Raw genomic sequence first — 13,889 nt, forward strand, 5'->3', positions numbered from 1 at the left:
TATGGATACAAAATAGTTTATTTAAAAATGTCTTTTACAAGGGCAGGAGAGTCTGCTGGGGGTTTCTGTTGGGCTGGCCAAAGGGCTGCCCTGCCTCTGTACCCTGACCTGGGTCAGAGGACAAAGCTCAGAAACCCCACCCAAAGAAAGGGGCTAGCCTTTGTTTAGAGGGCCATGGGAAGACCCTGAAATGTCAGCATGGAGGGAGGGGACAGCCCCTCTCTTCTGGGCAATTCACAGTGAATTGGGGAGGGCCAGAGCAGCTTTGGGACATCTTCTGAACCCCTTCTCCATCAGCTTTCTGGGGTCAGGGGTTTCTGGCCTGTAGAAGCCTGTGGTTCTGGGAGCCTTTGGGGGCCCTTTATTCACCCAAAAGTCCTCACTGGAGTCCTGGGGCTGACACCTAGTGGGGGCCATGCCCTAACTCCCAAGGGCAGGGGTGGCAGTGGTAGGCCTGGCCCCTGGAGGCAGGCGACTGTGGCTGTTGGCTAGTGGCTGGAGGGAGAAGGCAGTGTGGCAGCAGTGGCAGCAGTGGCTGCATGCTGGTGGGACAGGCAGCGCAGATTTCCAGTCTTGAGGGCACACTGCACAGGCCACAGCACCACACAGAAAAGCAGCAGTAGCAGCACTGAGACGAGCGCCAGGCGCCGCCAGTCTGCACATCGCTCCCAGCAGCGGGCTAGGGGGGCCAAGCAGCCCTGGCGAGGGGCAGGGTCCGGTACAGGCACAGGCGGCATGGATTCAGCAGCCTTGCTTAGTCCGACATCCACGCACACAAAGCTGGGCGCCTCTTGACTAGGTGTGGTGGGTAGTGGGCGGCAGTACAGCTTGGTACCCTCCAACCACACCAGCTCCTCCCGTCGCAGGTGCGCTGGCAGCTTGGCCTGCAGCTGGCGGCTGGTGCGAAGCCCAGGGACCCCAGCAGCTGGCACAGCTGTGGGCTGCCGGCAGAATGGGCAGGGCACAGCCTCTGTGCCAGGGAGGTTTGTGGGTTGGGCAGCTGCCAGCCGGGCCAGGCACTCTAAGCAGAAGACGTGGGTGCAGGAGAGTTCCTTGGGTGTCTTGAAGATGTTGTCATAGCCTGAGAAGCAGATGGAGCACTCCAGAGGCGAGGCCACCCGATCCAAGCCAGGGGTGCCGGGGGACCTGGGGCTGCCAGCTGGGCTGGAAGACCCAGGCATGGAGGAGGCTGTGGAGCTGCTTCGGCAGGGGTGCGGCACAGCATGACCTGATGCCATGGCTCTGAGCTGCAGCACAAGCACAGGTCATTGTAAGTAATTCCAGGGGCTCCTTCTGGGAGGTCAACAAGTAACTCTCTTTCTTCCTCTATATTTTCCAGCATCAGCCCCACAGATCAGGAAGGACATATCGCCCTGTGGGCCCCTCCAGGGCTCCTTCTGTCTGTATCCGAGGTCTTCTGTCCACATTGTAACCCGTCCTCCCCAACGTGACTCAGACCTGGAAGGCCCCACAGGGCTACAGATATGGAAGCCATGGGCCCGGGGCTCTTGCTGATGGCTGAGTGGGTGCCTTGGTCAATGGTGGCCCTTGGTAGTCCTTGTTCCCTATGGGCTGTGTGGGGCAATTCAGAGCCCTATGTGAAGGCAGCTCGGGGCGGGGGGGGCAGGCTTCCTGCCACTAGAGGAGGTTTGAACTTGGATCCCAGTGGGCTTCTGGTTTGGCCAGGTATTGAAAATGCCCCCTCAACTATAGCCAGAGGAGTGGGGTGCAGCTTAAGACACCTGCCCTGGTCCCCACACTTCAGGGTTATACATCTGGCTGCTGAGAAGGAAATGGGATCACGGGACCCAGGACCTTCCTTTTACAGGCTCCACTCTACTTCCCTGGCCGCCCTGAAAGAGCCTGCTGTCCAAGGCCCACCTGGCCCTGTCTGCGCCCCTCTTTGGGACAGGTCTCCAACTCCTAGAGCCACAGGTATCCCACCTGGAGGCAGGTAGGTAAGGGGTGCCATCTTCCACCTCCGAGGCCCTGGCCCAAGACCCCATGGAGCCTAGATGGCCACACCATCAGTGACCAGGCTATGCCTGGCCTGATCCTCACCTGCTGGTCATTGGTAGCTGAAATGGCTCAGGTGTTACTGAACTGTCTCTGTGGCCATGTGGGTCATGTGACATCACAGTGATGTCACGAGGGCCCCAGGTTCCTAGCATGTGATGTCACATATCCTACGACAGCAGTGGTCTTGGCAGGGTCTGGGAAACCTCAAGGTTGCTCTCTCCCACTTGCCCCTCACAGAACCGGTTCCCTGTCATCAGGCCTCACCCTTCTCAAGGTGCCCCACCCTGAGCCTGTGCAGGTAAAAGGTAAGATGCTGAACCGGACTCACCTGGCACCTGGGAGTCAGTGGCTCCTGGACATGGTCCTCGCTGGCCACAGCAGGGCTCTGAGACCCTGGGCTCTGCAGTTCCAGCAGTGTTCTCTTCCTCTCCTCCCAGGCCAACCTGACCTCCACTCCAGGTGTTCCTCCAAAGACCGGTGCCCAGTAGCTACCGTGTCACCAGTCTGGCAGGTGTGCGCTCAGCTCTATGGCGGGTAGAGATGCACGTGTCGTCCAGTCCCGAGCTCCGCTGCAGGCTGCTGTGGGTTCTCAGGGTGTCAGTTCCAGCAGGTGAATTTATACCCTCCAGGTCATGCCCGCCCAGGGTGTGGCCAGAGCCCAGGGATTGGCTGATTGCTGCCCTTCCCAGCAGGCAGCCATGGGAAGGAGAGAAGCAGGTGACGGTCAAAGCAGGCATGTCTAGGGTAAGACAGGCCACTTCAGCAGTCTGAATGGCGGAGAGTGGGTGGACATCCTGTCCACCTGTGTCCTTCCCAGCACCCCATCCTGCACCTTCTCTCTTGCCTGCCCACACACTCTCACACGCATGTCCCAGGTCCACAGCCTCTGTGGAACTCCCTGCTTTAAGGTCCAGGAAGCGGAATGAGAGGTCAGAGATGGGCTGGGCCTGGGCAGTGGCCTTGAGGGTGAGGTTCCTGGGCTGTGGGGACACTGTCCTCTGGTAAGGTTACCTGCACAGTGAGAGTTCGGCTTTCTCACTCTGGCCCAGAATCATGGGCCTGCACAGAGTGAACCAGACCTGCAGCCTGTGGACTCCACTGCTGAAAGCTGTGCCCTGGGCTCATGGCTGTCCTCATACCCACCCGTCTGGGGCCCACTGGTCACCTCAGTGGCCTGGGCTGGGAAAGGCCCCATAGTGCAGCTCCCTGCATACTGTACCCCAGACCAAGCCCCAGAGGGCTGAGGGTAGGGGTCCTATCAGAGGGGGACCTGAGCTCAGGAAGGGACTGAGGCTCCCCACCTGTCCCATGACAGAGACGAACTCCAGGGAGAGATATGAGGGTTCTGGGAGAAGTGTGGGTTCAGACAGGGAGGGCGACTCAGGGAAGAAGAAGGGGCCCAGGGAAGGGGCAGGGTTCAGGAAGAGGTGAGGTTCAGGGTCCAGGGTCACTGAGGGCCTAGGGGACCTTAGAGACCTGCTGAGAGACCATCTCTGGGAGTGAGTTTGTGGTTCATGACACCCTGTCACATGCCACCCAGAACTCACCTTGAGTCCCAGCTGCTCAGGACCGTCCTTCTGAGGGCTTCTGTGAATATCCAAGCTCTGAGGTCACTGGGCCTCCTCAGAGGATAGACAGTGCCCAGAGGCCAGGTGACAGCAAGGCCTGAGAATGTGCAGGGCCTCCCTGAAGAGGTGGGGCCAGGCCTAGGAGACCAAGCCAGCAGTACAGGTGTCTAGAGCAGTAGCTGGGCTCACCTGGCCCCATCCTGGCCAGCAGGAAGCAGGGAACACACAGCAGGAACTGAGTGACAATGTGTGGGCAAGTGTCCCCACACCAACATAGCAGCGGGACAGTGTGCCTGTGTGAGGCGTGTGGGTGCCACTGTATGCATCAGGACCTGACTGTCCCCACCCCAGTCACAGGGCTCCCTGGACAAATGTCCATCGTGATTTGGGCTGGACACAGTGCTGTCCTGGGCAGCTGAGCCCAGGTGAGAGTCAGCTGTCACCCAAGTCCACCATGGTCATAACCTTTCTGCCACCAGGGCCTTGTCAAGTCCCTGGCAATATGCTGGCAGGGTGGAGCCAGGGCAGAAAAGCCTTCCAGAGCCAGGCTCATCAGGCCCAAGCCCTACGGGGCTAGCGCCAGCCACTCTGCATCCCAGTTGCTGACAGGGGAGGTGTGTGCACACCCACAACAGGGCCCCTACTTGGGCCTCAAAGTCCTCCCTGCAGACTCAGGTGTCGGGGCTCTGGGGCTGCAGGTAACCATGGGCTTGCCTGCTCAGGCTCCCACCTTTTGGGTAGGTAACCTCTTACGCCCACCAGTGAGTGCAAGGTCTCACAGGTCCTAACCTACCTGCTGGGCCTGCCCTGTGCCAGCCACCCCAGGCCTCCAAGGCCACTCCCAGCACTCCTGTGGGTCCTTCCTTGCTGTCCCCTACCCTCAGTCAGCTCTAACAACCACTCTCGATGACAGTAAAGCCATTGAGCAAGCAGGAGAGGGAACGAGGGCTGGAATGAACCCTGGTTTCCAGTCTGAGCCACGGTGGAAGTAGAATGGACCCAGCACAGCGTGGCAATGGCCTGTGGGGCCACTGAGGGAGACATGGGGGAACGAGCCCTGACTGTGCCCCTGATTGGTGCACCCCTTGCTGTCTTCTCTGCCTTTAGCGTCTCATCAAAAATGCCCTGGGGACCTCGAGGCCCCTCATCTGGCCTGGCCAGAACCCCCAGGATGGCTCAGGGGCAACCTAAGTGCAGAGAAGAGGTGCATGGGACAGACTCTCCCAGGCCCCTGCTGCCCTTCATGCCCTATCTCCCCAGGATCCTTGGTCCCTTAAACAGAAGGGTTCAGTCTAGACCCTCACTCCATGGTCTGGCAGGATCCTGCTCCCCAGTGCTTCCCTGGAGCCCAGGCCAGTGGGAGAGGGACATTCCCCATGTGTCTCAGGAGCTGGAACCACAGGCTGGGGTCCAGAGTCAGGTGGTAGTAGGTGTTTGAGGTACTAGAACAGAGGCCCAGGGTAGTGATGAAGCAGGGACTGGATCTTATGTCCCAGGCATGCTGCTGTCCTCTGGGGAATCCTCAGTCAGCAAATATTCCCATGCCGCAGGCCTCTCCAAAGAGCCATCCATCCACAGGTTTGGAGGGTTCTGTGTTAGGCCTGGGTGGCCAGGCACAGGGACTTTGCTCTTTCAAGGGTGACTCTCAGTCCACACGCTGCCCATGTGCAGCCTCTTCCCAGGGGCTCTGGTGTGCAGTGCTCAGTGGGCCTGTCTGCACCCCTTGTCAGGTCTCACCAGTCAGAGCCATCAGGAGGAGGCAACCACATTCTCCCCTTCTTTCACCATGGGGTGGGTTTGTCCTACAAGAGGCAGCTCAGGGCAAGCCTCACCAGGGGATGTCCTGAAAGGATGGGGCTGCACTTGGGGAACAGGCCTAAGAGACAGGGTGCCCTCGAGGGTGGGCTGAGCTCTTCCATGCCCTGCCAGGGGCCTCTCCCCACTGTTCTCTGTCCCAACCCCTGCATATGGTCGTGGAGTAGGTGGCAGGGACCTGGATAGGCGTGGGACCTCTCACATGCAGAGAACAGATGACCCTTGGGAGGGTGAGAAGACCCAGAAGACAGAGACTTCCAAGGGTTTACTAGATCCGACTTCACACAGGTGGCCTGCACCCTGACTAGGGAAGAGGCTGTCAGTTCTTGTCCCCAAGGAAGCTACCAGGGTCGATGAGCAGATGAATGGTAAACTCCAAATGTGTATCATGGTGCCAAAGGGTCAGGCCACTCCAACATGGGCCAGACACTGAGGGAGATGATGCTGGACATTCCAAGCCCAGCACATAGGAAGGAGATGGCTGCGTCTTCTACAGCAACCTACATCTTGTGCCCCTGGACAAGGGCCACGGCTGGCATGCCACTGGCAGCCCAATGAGGCCAGTCACTGGTGGCTTCAGGTGTGGGCACATCATTGTGGGTGCCTGGCTGTTTGCTGGCTGCAGGTTGCCCCTGTGGACAAAGGTCTGCCTGACCTAGGCTGAGGACCTGGGCTCTGAGTACAGCAACATCTTGTGCCTCTTCTATCAACCAAAATTCCAACAGAAGGCTGGGCAACACCTGGAGGCATGATGCTGTGCCTTGTGGTCTTGGCCACCCTGGGGCGGTTCGTCCACGGCCTCAGCCAGGAAAGGCCATGTCTTCCCTGACAGCTGATCCTTGCTCTTACTCCTCTTAGATGGGTTTGTGAGGCTTTTTTGCTGGGAGTGTCAGGGTCTGCCTGGTCTCCCCATCCTTCTGAGGAGCAAAGCAGCCTAGGGCACCGGCAGGCCAAGCTGGTCCAGAATTCTGTCTGTGTCTCCTGAGGGCCTGCACCTTACTCCTTGCTCCCAAGTGACCAAGTGGTCCATTAACTGAGCAGCATGGGAGGGACGAAACAGGGGATGTAGGCTCCTGCTCAGCTTGTAACTGGGAGACACATTTGGCCTGTGCCAGGCCCCAGGTGATGTGCCTGCTGCTGACTCATCCAAGGAGTAGCCCCTGGCTCCATGGTACAGGGTGATGGGGTCTCAGCTGGCCTCCTGGTCAGACGTTGCTGATGCGGGCATCCACTGCAGGAAAGGTAGTGTCCACAGCCCTGTCTGGGGGCCTCTCACGCCTCACGTATCTAGGCTTCCGCACTGAAACAGGGTCAGAAACAAGCTAGGTCAGAGTCAGGAACCACCCATGGCTGGGTCTGCACCAGGGTTCTGGGAAATCAGGTGGGCCACTGCAGGTATGAGGTTACCATGGGCCCATTTACTCAGGCCAGGGGGAATTGGGGCTCCTTGCCCAGAGTTTTCACCAGGGCCCACCTCTGCACAAGACAGCTCTCCAACACACATTCCTTGGCCCTGTATCCAATAAGGCCAGCCCAGTTATCTCTTAAGGCAGAGGCATAAGTCAGGTCTGCAAGGTAAATGCAGGGGGCAGGAAAGGGTCCTCCCAAGACAGATCCATGTCTCAAGTCCTAAGGTCCATGAATGTGGCCTCATTTAGAAGAAAGAAGTGACTAAGTTAGGCTCTCAGATGAGACCATCCTAAATCCAGTGGCCAGTGGCCATTGTCCCTAGAGGGAAACAGAGGGACAAGGGAATGGAAAAGCTACGATGGGGAGCAGGAGCTGGAGGAGACGGTAGAGACTCCAGGGCCTCGGAGCCAGTACCCACCTCAGCACCTTGATTAACTTCTGGCCTCAGAACTGTCAAGAGAATCAATTTGCTGTTCAGCCTGTCTGTCTGGCTACCTTGCCCTTGGCCGCTGTGAGCCTCTGTGCTATCAGAGGTGCCTAAAGCTGAAGCTCAGAGAACTTGGGACAAATGCTGTTTAAAACGGAGCAAGTCTGGCGCTCTGGGTGATTCCAGAAGAAACAGGAGTGCGACATGAACATGGGGAAACAAAAGAAAGCAAAAAAGTATGCGACCATAAAACAAATGCTTAAGTCTCAGAGATGAGAGACTCAAAGGAAATGATAGATTAGGAGCCAGGAATTTATGGCAAGTGCGTGGTCCTGAGTTCAATACCCAGTACCAAAAAAAAAAAAAAAAAAAAAAGATAGATTAAAACCTAAAAAGAAAAGAAAGATGCCAGTGCTCTAAAGGGAGTCCCCCAACATCCTTCCTGCTTATTCTTCCAATATTACACAGCCGGGCCCTTCTATCATATCCTGGTTGATACCAGCTTTATCAACTTTTCTATCAAAGCCAAATTGGACTTAGTATGATGGACTGGGGTGTATGCCAAGTGTATCCCTTGTATAACTGATTGTGTTATGGCTCGAATTAAGAAATTGGGACAGATGTATCGAGTGGCTCTAAGGATTGCCAAGGATCCACGATTTGAACGGTTACTTTGCACACATAAAGGGACCTACGCAGATGACTGCTTAGACAGAGTAATTCAGCACAAGTGTTACGCTGTGGCCGTGGATGACCCAGACCTTAAAGGGAGAAGGCGGAAGATCCCTGGAGTTCCCATCATGTACATTTCTAACCACAGATACAACACTGAGCTTATGCCAGATTACGGAGCCCCTCACTCTAACTCTTGTAAGACAGCGTTCCTCTGCCTTCTTGCCACCACCTTTCTGTTTTCAATTCACTGAACATGCTACAGCATGAATTACTATCCACCTATTTGCCCTTTTATCAGCTGAGTATGGTTAAATACATTCATTTTTTGATGCTTTTTTTTTTTTTTTTAAATGAGGCAAGTCTAGTCTTGATCCAGGTGCTGCTTTGTCCCCAGTGGAGAAGGACGTTGTGGCCTTGCTTGGTCCTGTGCCAGATCTTTGTATGGTGGGAAGACTGCAGGCTGGGAAAGGGGGCTGGGTGATTCAATTCTGGGGCTTACTGTGGTATGACCACAGGCCAGTCACCTAACCTGCATCCTATGACCTCTTCCACACAGGGGTCTCACCCGCTTAGGGGTACTTGGTGGGGCAAGGCCCAGCGGCTGACCTACACTCTACCTCTCAGGCAGAGCTTGCTTGAGTGGGCTGGAACATGGCAGGGAAGGGTCTGCCCATGCGGGGTTCTCCTCTCTCTGGGTCAGCCTAAGTACAAGGGTGGACAGCATGCAAGTCATGGGGTTTGGTGGTGGAGTACCCACTGAGCGCCCATCCCCAGCCCTGCCTTGGGAACGGTCTCTTGGAGAGCTCTAGGGATAGCTGCAATCTCAGAGACAGGCAAACCCCCGAAATGCCTGTGTCTACCAGATGGACTCTGGTGGTGTGGTGCTGTCTTTACCTGAGGACTGAGGCGCAGGGATCATCGCAGCCTTGAAAAGGAAAGAAAGGCAGTGTGAGAGGCAGGTGGCCAGCGCTGCATGCATAGCCCTGGACATGGGGATACTTACAGCTTCACTGGGCTGTAGGGCCAGGGCTGTGGGGAAGGAAACGCATGTCAGTCCTGGCAGGGGCAGGCAGTGGCCTCCAGGGCCAGGGCCGAGCAGGTCTACCTGCCTTTGTTCCTGCTACCTGGCTGGTGCTCGCTGCATCTCCCAGTGCCCCAGGGACAGCCACCCGCCCCGGACCCTCCTTCCTGCCTCCCAGCAAGAGGACAAGCCAGGAAGGTCATTTTTCTAGCTGCCACAATAGGACATGGGAGGCAATCATCTCCAGTGTCTTTGCCTCGGGTGGCACCTAGGGCCCTTGGGGTACCTGCCTTGGGGGTTCATTGGGATGCCCTGACCCACCACTTCATCTCATTTTTTTCTGTGCTGTGGCCCACAGAGCCAGCCAAGCCCAGTGTCTGCCTTGTCTGCCAGTGGTCTGGGGAGGCAGAGGTACTGGGTGGGCATGGGTGTAGGACTTCTCATGGTCAGTTGTGCAAGGCCTCACAGAGCTGATTCTGAAGTGCTTGTCTTGACTGGCACTGGCCCAAGATCACCTCAGGTTATCAGGTCTCTGGGGCACCTATTGGCAGGCTGGAAGTGAGGGGAAAGGGACACCTGCACCTGAACTATGCCCCTGGGCACCACCCATTCCTCAAGCAGGCCCACGTCCCAGCAGCACATTGCTGGCCAGATGACTCGGAAGTACCTTTGTCACTCCTGTAGAAGATCTTGGGAAGCTTACTGGAGCGCTTGAGGTAAAAGAACCCAGCCACGGAGAGGATGAGACCCATGCTGATGAAGAATGTTCCCAGAAAGAGGGAGACCGCCACTCGAGGAGCCCCTATGGCAAAGCAACAGCCAGCCATGGGGAGTCTGTGGAGCCCGGGGCCCTTGCTAACACCCTGGGGGGCTGCTGTTCCCTTTGGTTACCTCTGAAGGTCCAGCATACCTGGTCAGAGTCTGGGGATGCTGCCCTGTCCTCCGGCCCAGCCTTCTTGAGGCGTTAGGAGGCTGGGGGAAAGCAGCCCCCTGGCTAACTCCAAATGCACCCAGGCCTGGGCTCTCCATGCCCCTTGGCACCCTCATCTCTCCACTGTCTGGAGCATACCCCCTTGGTCACTGCCAACTGGGAAGGTACCTTTTTCACCCTGAGACACAGGGGCAACCCATCAACTTGTGCCTGGCTCATTAGACCAGCACTGTGATAGGGGGACGAGATATCTGTCCAAACCGGCCGCTGCCCTGTGTAGCTGACTTCAGTATTCTGGTCAGTGCTGGGCCTGGGCCCCCTCAAGTATACTTTCTGGTGAGGTGAGAGACAGGCAGAGCCCCTCAGATCAAAATTCCAAGCAAAACCAGTCTAGCACCACGTTGAAGAGTCTCCTGTAGCAATGGAGTCACCTGGAAAGGCAGCTTTGCACTGGAGCTGGGGGCTGTTAACTGACTGCACGTCTGGGTGCCCCTTTGCTTGGGTGCCCAGCCCTCTCCTCGCTCCAATCCCAGCTCCAGGGTCAGGCCCTTCTGCCAGTTGCATTTCTGGTCCAGCCACTTCCACCCACCAGGCCACACCCTGGCCATGCCTTTATCAGGCCACACCCTCCTTCCTGCCTGCTAGGCCTTCCTTTCAGGCAGAACTGCAGATCTTGGAGACTCATCTCCCCCAGGACAGGGCAGGTGGTGAGGCAGGTGTTATGGCAGGCATTTCTTCCTGGTGCGTGTCTTCCCTGAGGCCCACACCTTCAGAGTGATTTCCACTCCCCACAGGACTTGCTGGGGGCTGGAGCCTACCCACCAGGCAAAAGCCAAATGTGAACAAGCAACAGTGAACCACAAACTGCAGCCTCTGAAACTGTGGGAGGGGTCTGGCACCTCTCCAGGAGTGCCACTCCTAACATATGCTTCTACCTAAGCCAAGTGATGCCAGCCTTGCTCTGTAGGATTCTGCAGGCCACATTGTGACCAGGGCTCCTGCCACACAGCTCACAGTGGGCCTGAGGCTGACCTACACCTGCACTGGCAAAAGCTCTGACATTTTCTTCTACACCTCAGGATCCAGGCAGAGGCCTGGCTCAAGTCTGGGGCTTTAAGAGACTTACCAAAATGTGGCTGGCCAGGCGTCCCTGTGCTCCTGTTCATGGGAAACTGAGCACCCCAGCCAGAGACTGTGGGAGAACAGAGCTGAGGAGAGGTGGACCCTATCTGGGCCACCCCACCCCACCTGAGGGGCATCTTGGGCTGGGTGTGCTGCCGGTGGAGTAAGCCTCAGCCCAAAGTTGCCCCAGTGGACGGAGGACTCAGGAGGGAACTTTGGGGGCTGCCCACCAATGGACAATACTTCTGGGCAAGGTGGGTCCCCACTGCTGGAGTCAAGAACAGCAATGCTCTAGTCTCCCTAAACTGAAGGTGTGGCTGGGTGAGGTGAGAGACAGGCAAAGCCCCTCACTGCAGGTGGCACAGCGCCTGCCTGGTAAGGGCGAGAGGCAGTGGGGCAGCTGGACGGAGACCTACGGCTTCTGCACTCGGAGGCGTTGTAGGCTGGGAAGGTCCCATTCTGGCACCGCACGCAGCTGATGCTCCCATCTGCACTCCCACGCCTGTAGCAGCCTGTACCAGGGAGGACAATGTTTCTCAGGAAAGCAATCCAAGCCAGCTCACGGTCTCCTGGAAGTTTTTCTGTGTCTTGCTTTGTCACACAACCTTCCTTCAAGAGCACTAATATGGGGGAAATAGGGTAAAACTGGCACAGGGAAGGGTTCCAACAGAAGGGCATCTTGTCCTCACTCAGGCTCTTTTTTTTTTTTTTTTTTTTTTTTTTTTGGTCTTTTTCGTTTTTACCGGTACCGGGGATCGAACTCAGGACTGCCTGCTTGCAAGGCAGGCGCTTATGCCGCTGAGCTAAATCCCCAGCCCCTTCACTCAGGCTCTTGCTGCTGAGGAGCCCATGTCTTTCTGGTCACTGCAAGAGGCAATTTAGAGAGGCTAGTGATGGGTATCCAGTTATAGGACTATGTGATGGCCTAGTATGGAGGGCTGCAGGCCTGGCCCTCACTTCCCGCCTCATCCACTACATCTCCCCAAGACCATTACCTCCAAGGTGTGGACACCACTGCCATGAACACCAGGCATCTGCCATCAGGCCCCATGTGGGGTAGGCACAATATCGATTTGTCATCCCTGCACCTTCCCCAGGGTCTGTTTCAGGTTCTCTGAAGGATCGAGCCAAATTTCCACCTCTCACTGCTGCCCAGAGCCTATTCTCTCCCTGCCAAGATGCTGGGAGCAACCTGGCCACTGACTGATAGACGGCTGTCTTCCAGCTTCCTTTGAGGATGGAGACTGACTCTTACACCATTACCTCTTTCCAACACCTTCAACACTTAATACAGGCTGGGCAGATACACGCTCCATAAACAAGGACTGTGAGTGCCGAAAGTGGCGCTGGACCCAGAGTAGTACCCAGGCCTATGCCACAGGCCCAGGCCTTTCACACTGAACTTCATGCACATTTAATTTAAGCAAATAGGGCCCTTGGTGAAATGAGTCTTCTGTGTCACACAGGCAGTGTGACACCAGGGAGAAAGGACCCGAGAGAGACATCACAGGGCAGCGCTAGCAAGGCTGCTAGCAAATACACTGGGCTGGAGGACATGCAGCCAGCTCTTAGTTTCTCCACTGGGTTGAGCTATGTACCTTGACATGGAGTGGGTCAGGAAGAGGCTGCCTAAGCAGCTGCCCACCCTGGCCATGAGAGGTAAGAGTGGGCACATAGGGAGGGCCCCCTGGGAGGCAGTCTACTCAAATCTCCTCCCAGGAGGCCAAGGAGTCCAGTGGGGTCCATGACAGATGTAGAACCTACTGCTATACCAAGATCCTTCCCAAAAGCTTCCTTCCACTGCTCTGTGCTAAGAAGCAACTGGGCCACGGCCAGGGAGAAGGTAGGGCCAAAGAGGTGATGGTGGTCCTGGGTCCAGGCCCAAGGGCTCCTGTGTCTCTCCACACAATTGCTACTCTGTGCCCACTTTCCCAGGACTCCCATTCCACTTTCAGCTCTCACTGCTGCCTTCCTGCCAACCGATGCCCAGATGGCCAGCCCCCGAGCCTCTGGACTCTGCCTCTCTATTGCAGGCCCCATCACAGCCTCCACAGCTTAGGCCCCATCACAGGTTCCACCATACCCTCCCCCCATGGCAGCTGGCCAGCCTTCTCAGGGTACAGCTTGCCTGGTGAGCAGCCACCCTGGATTCATGCCCTCTTTCCATGGGGGTGTAATAGACCCCAGGACAGGGTTGCTTAGGCCTCCACTACTGAAATGATGATGCTGAGCTGTTCCAGCCTGAGTCCACCATAGCCCACAGCCACCTCCTGCTCCAATTGATGCCCTCATCCCCTGCAGAGACTTCCTGGCACTGGACAACAGAGAGCGATGGTAGCCTTGGAACCATTTCAGTTGAGTCCACCCTTTCCCATGCTGCCCTAGCTAGCTTCTCCAGGATGCCTACAGCAAGGCGGCTCAGCCAGGCCCCATTGCCCAACATTCCCTCTGTGCTGGTCACTACTGAGAAGGAGCAGGCAGAGTTATGTATACCACCTGTGGACCCTAGTGGTTTGGTCACTTATCTGGCACCTGCTTATAGCAAAGTGGCTTACCTGGGCCACACAGATTTGTGCCAGGGCAGGTGGCATTGATGTCTAACACATCCACACAACACTCTGGCTGCTGGGCCTGGAGAGGAGACAGTGGTGAGACTGCAGGTAGCAATGGGGAAGGTGGCTCCCTGCATATGGTCCAACATCCATGGCCCATCTCCCCCAGAATCAGTGCCAGGAGAAGCCTGGCTCTGCGGGCACAGGAGCTCATTCACTGACCCCCTGCATGGCACCAGAGGGAAAACTTCAGTTACGGATGCAAAGAACCAAAGCCAGAGAAGTCCCAGTGCAAAGCAGAGCTGAGGCTGGGCTTCCTTGAGTGTGATCTTTATGGCACCTGGACTCA

General features: G+C 56.7%; 2 protein-coding genes and 1 pseudogene across 11 annotated transcripts in view; 1 reads left to right on the forward strand and 2 right to left on the reverse strand.

Moving 5' to 3' along the window:
- Rnf223 (ring finger protein 223) lies at positions 1-6,590 on the reverse strand. Of its 3 annotated transcripts, none has more exons than XM_013153322.3 (3): positions 3,567-6,590; positions 2,348-2,595; positions 1-1,247 (listed from the first exon to the last, which is right to left on the reverse strand). In XM_013153322.3, the coding sequence occupies exon 3, from the start codon at positions 1,236-1,238 to the stop codon at positions 489-491; it is 750 nt and encodes a 249-aa protein (XP_013008776.1). In that variant the 5' UTR covers positions 1,239-1,247; positions 2,348-2,595; positions 3,567-6,590; the 3' UTR covers positions 1-488. The 3 variants fall into 3 exon arrangements, with proteins under 3 accessions (XP_013008776.1, XP_004999738.1, XP_004999737.1); XM_004999681.4 differs by having other exon boundaries at positions 2,348-2,598; XM_004999680.4 differs by having other exon boundaries at positions 2,348-2,758.
- The window catches only part of CUNH1orf159 (chromosome unknown C1orf159 homolog), a 26,017-nt gene continuing 17,780 nt past the window's right edge, over positions 5,653-13,889 (reverse strand). For 3 of the 8 annotated variants that reach the window (XM_063235247.1, XM_063235246.1, XM_004999682.4), the window contains 7 exons: positions 13,544-13,619; positions 11,405-11,500; positions 10,993-11,058; positions 9,603-9,737; positions 8,918-8,943; positions 8,809-8,839; positions 5,653-6,702 (listed from right to left, as the gene is read on the reverse strand). In XM_063235247.1, coding sequence (XP_063091317.1) covers positions 6,608-6,702; positions 8,809-8,839; positions 8,918-8,943; positions 9,603-9,737; positions 10,993-11,058; positions 11,405-11,500; positions 13,544-13,619 — 525 coding nt within the window. In that variant the 3' untranslated portion in view covers positions 5,653-6,607. Of the gene's footprint in view, positions 6,703-8,808; positions 8,840-8,917; positions 8,944-9,602; positions 9,738-10,992; positions 11,059-11,400; positions 11,501-13,543; positions 13,620-13,889 lie in introns of all 8 variants that reach the window. The other 5 variants (XM_063235249.1, XM_063235248.1, XM_004999685.4 and 2 more) reach the window with 4 other exon arrangements.
- On the forward strand, positions 6,702-8,202 carry LOC101788289 (rRNA-processing protein FCF1 homolog; annotated as a pseudogene).

This window comes from Cavia porcellus, unplaced genomic scaffold (genome assembly GCF_034190915.1).
Source record: "Cavia porcellus strain 051 isolate PalLab524CR breed Dunkin Hartley unplaced genomic scaffold, mCavPor4.1 scaffold_25, whole genome shotgun sequence".
Classification (NCBI taxonomy): domain Eukaryota; kingdom Metazoa; phylum Chordata; class Mammalia; order Rodentia; family Caviidae; genus Cavia; species Cavia porcellus.

What these genes read in the sequence shown, in the direction of transcription:
- Rnf223 (XM_013153322.3), bottom strand. Translation starts at nt 1,238, where the DNA reads ATGGCATCAGGTCATGCTGTGCCGCACCCCTGCCGAAGCAGCTCCACA.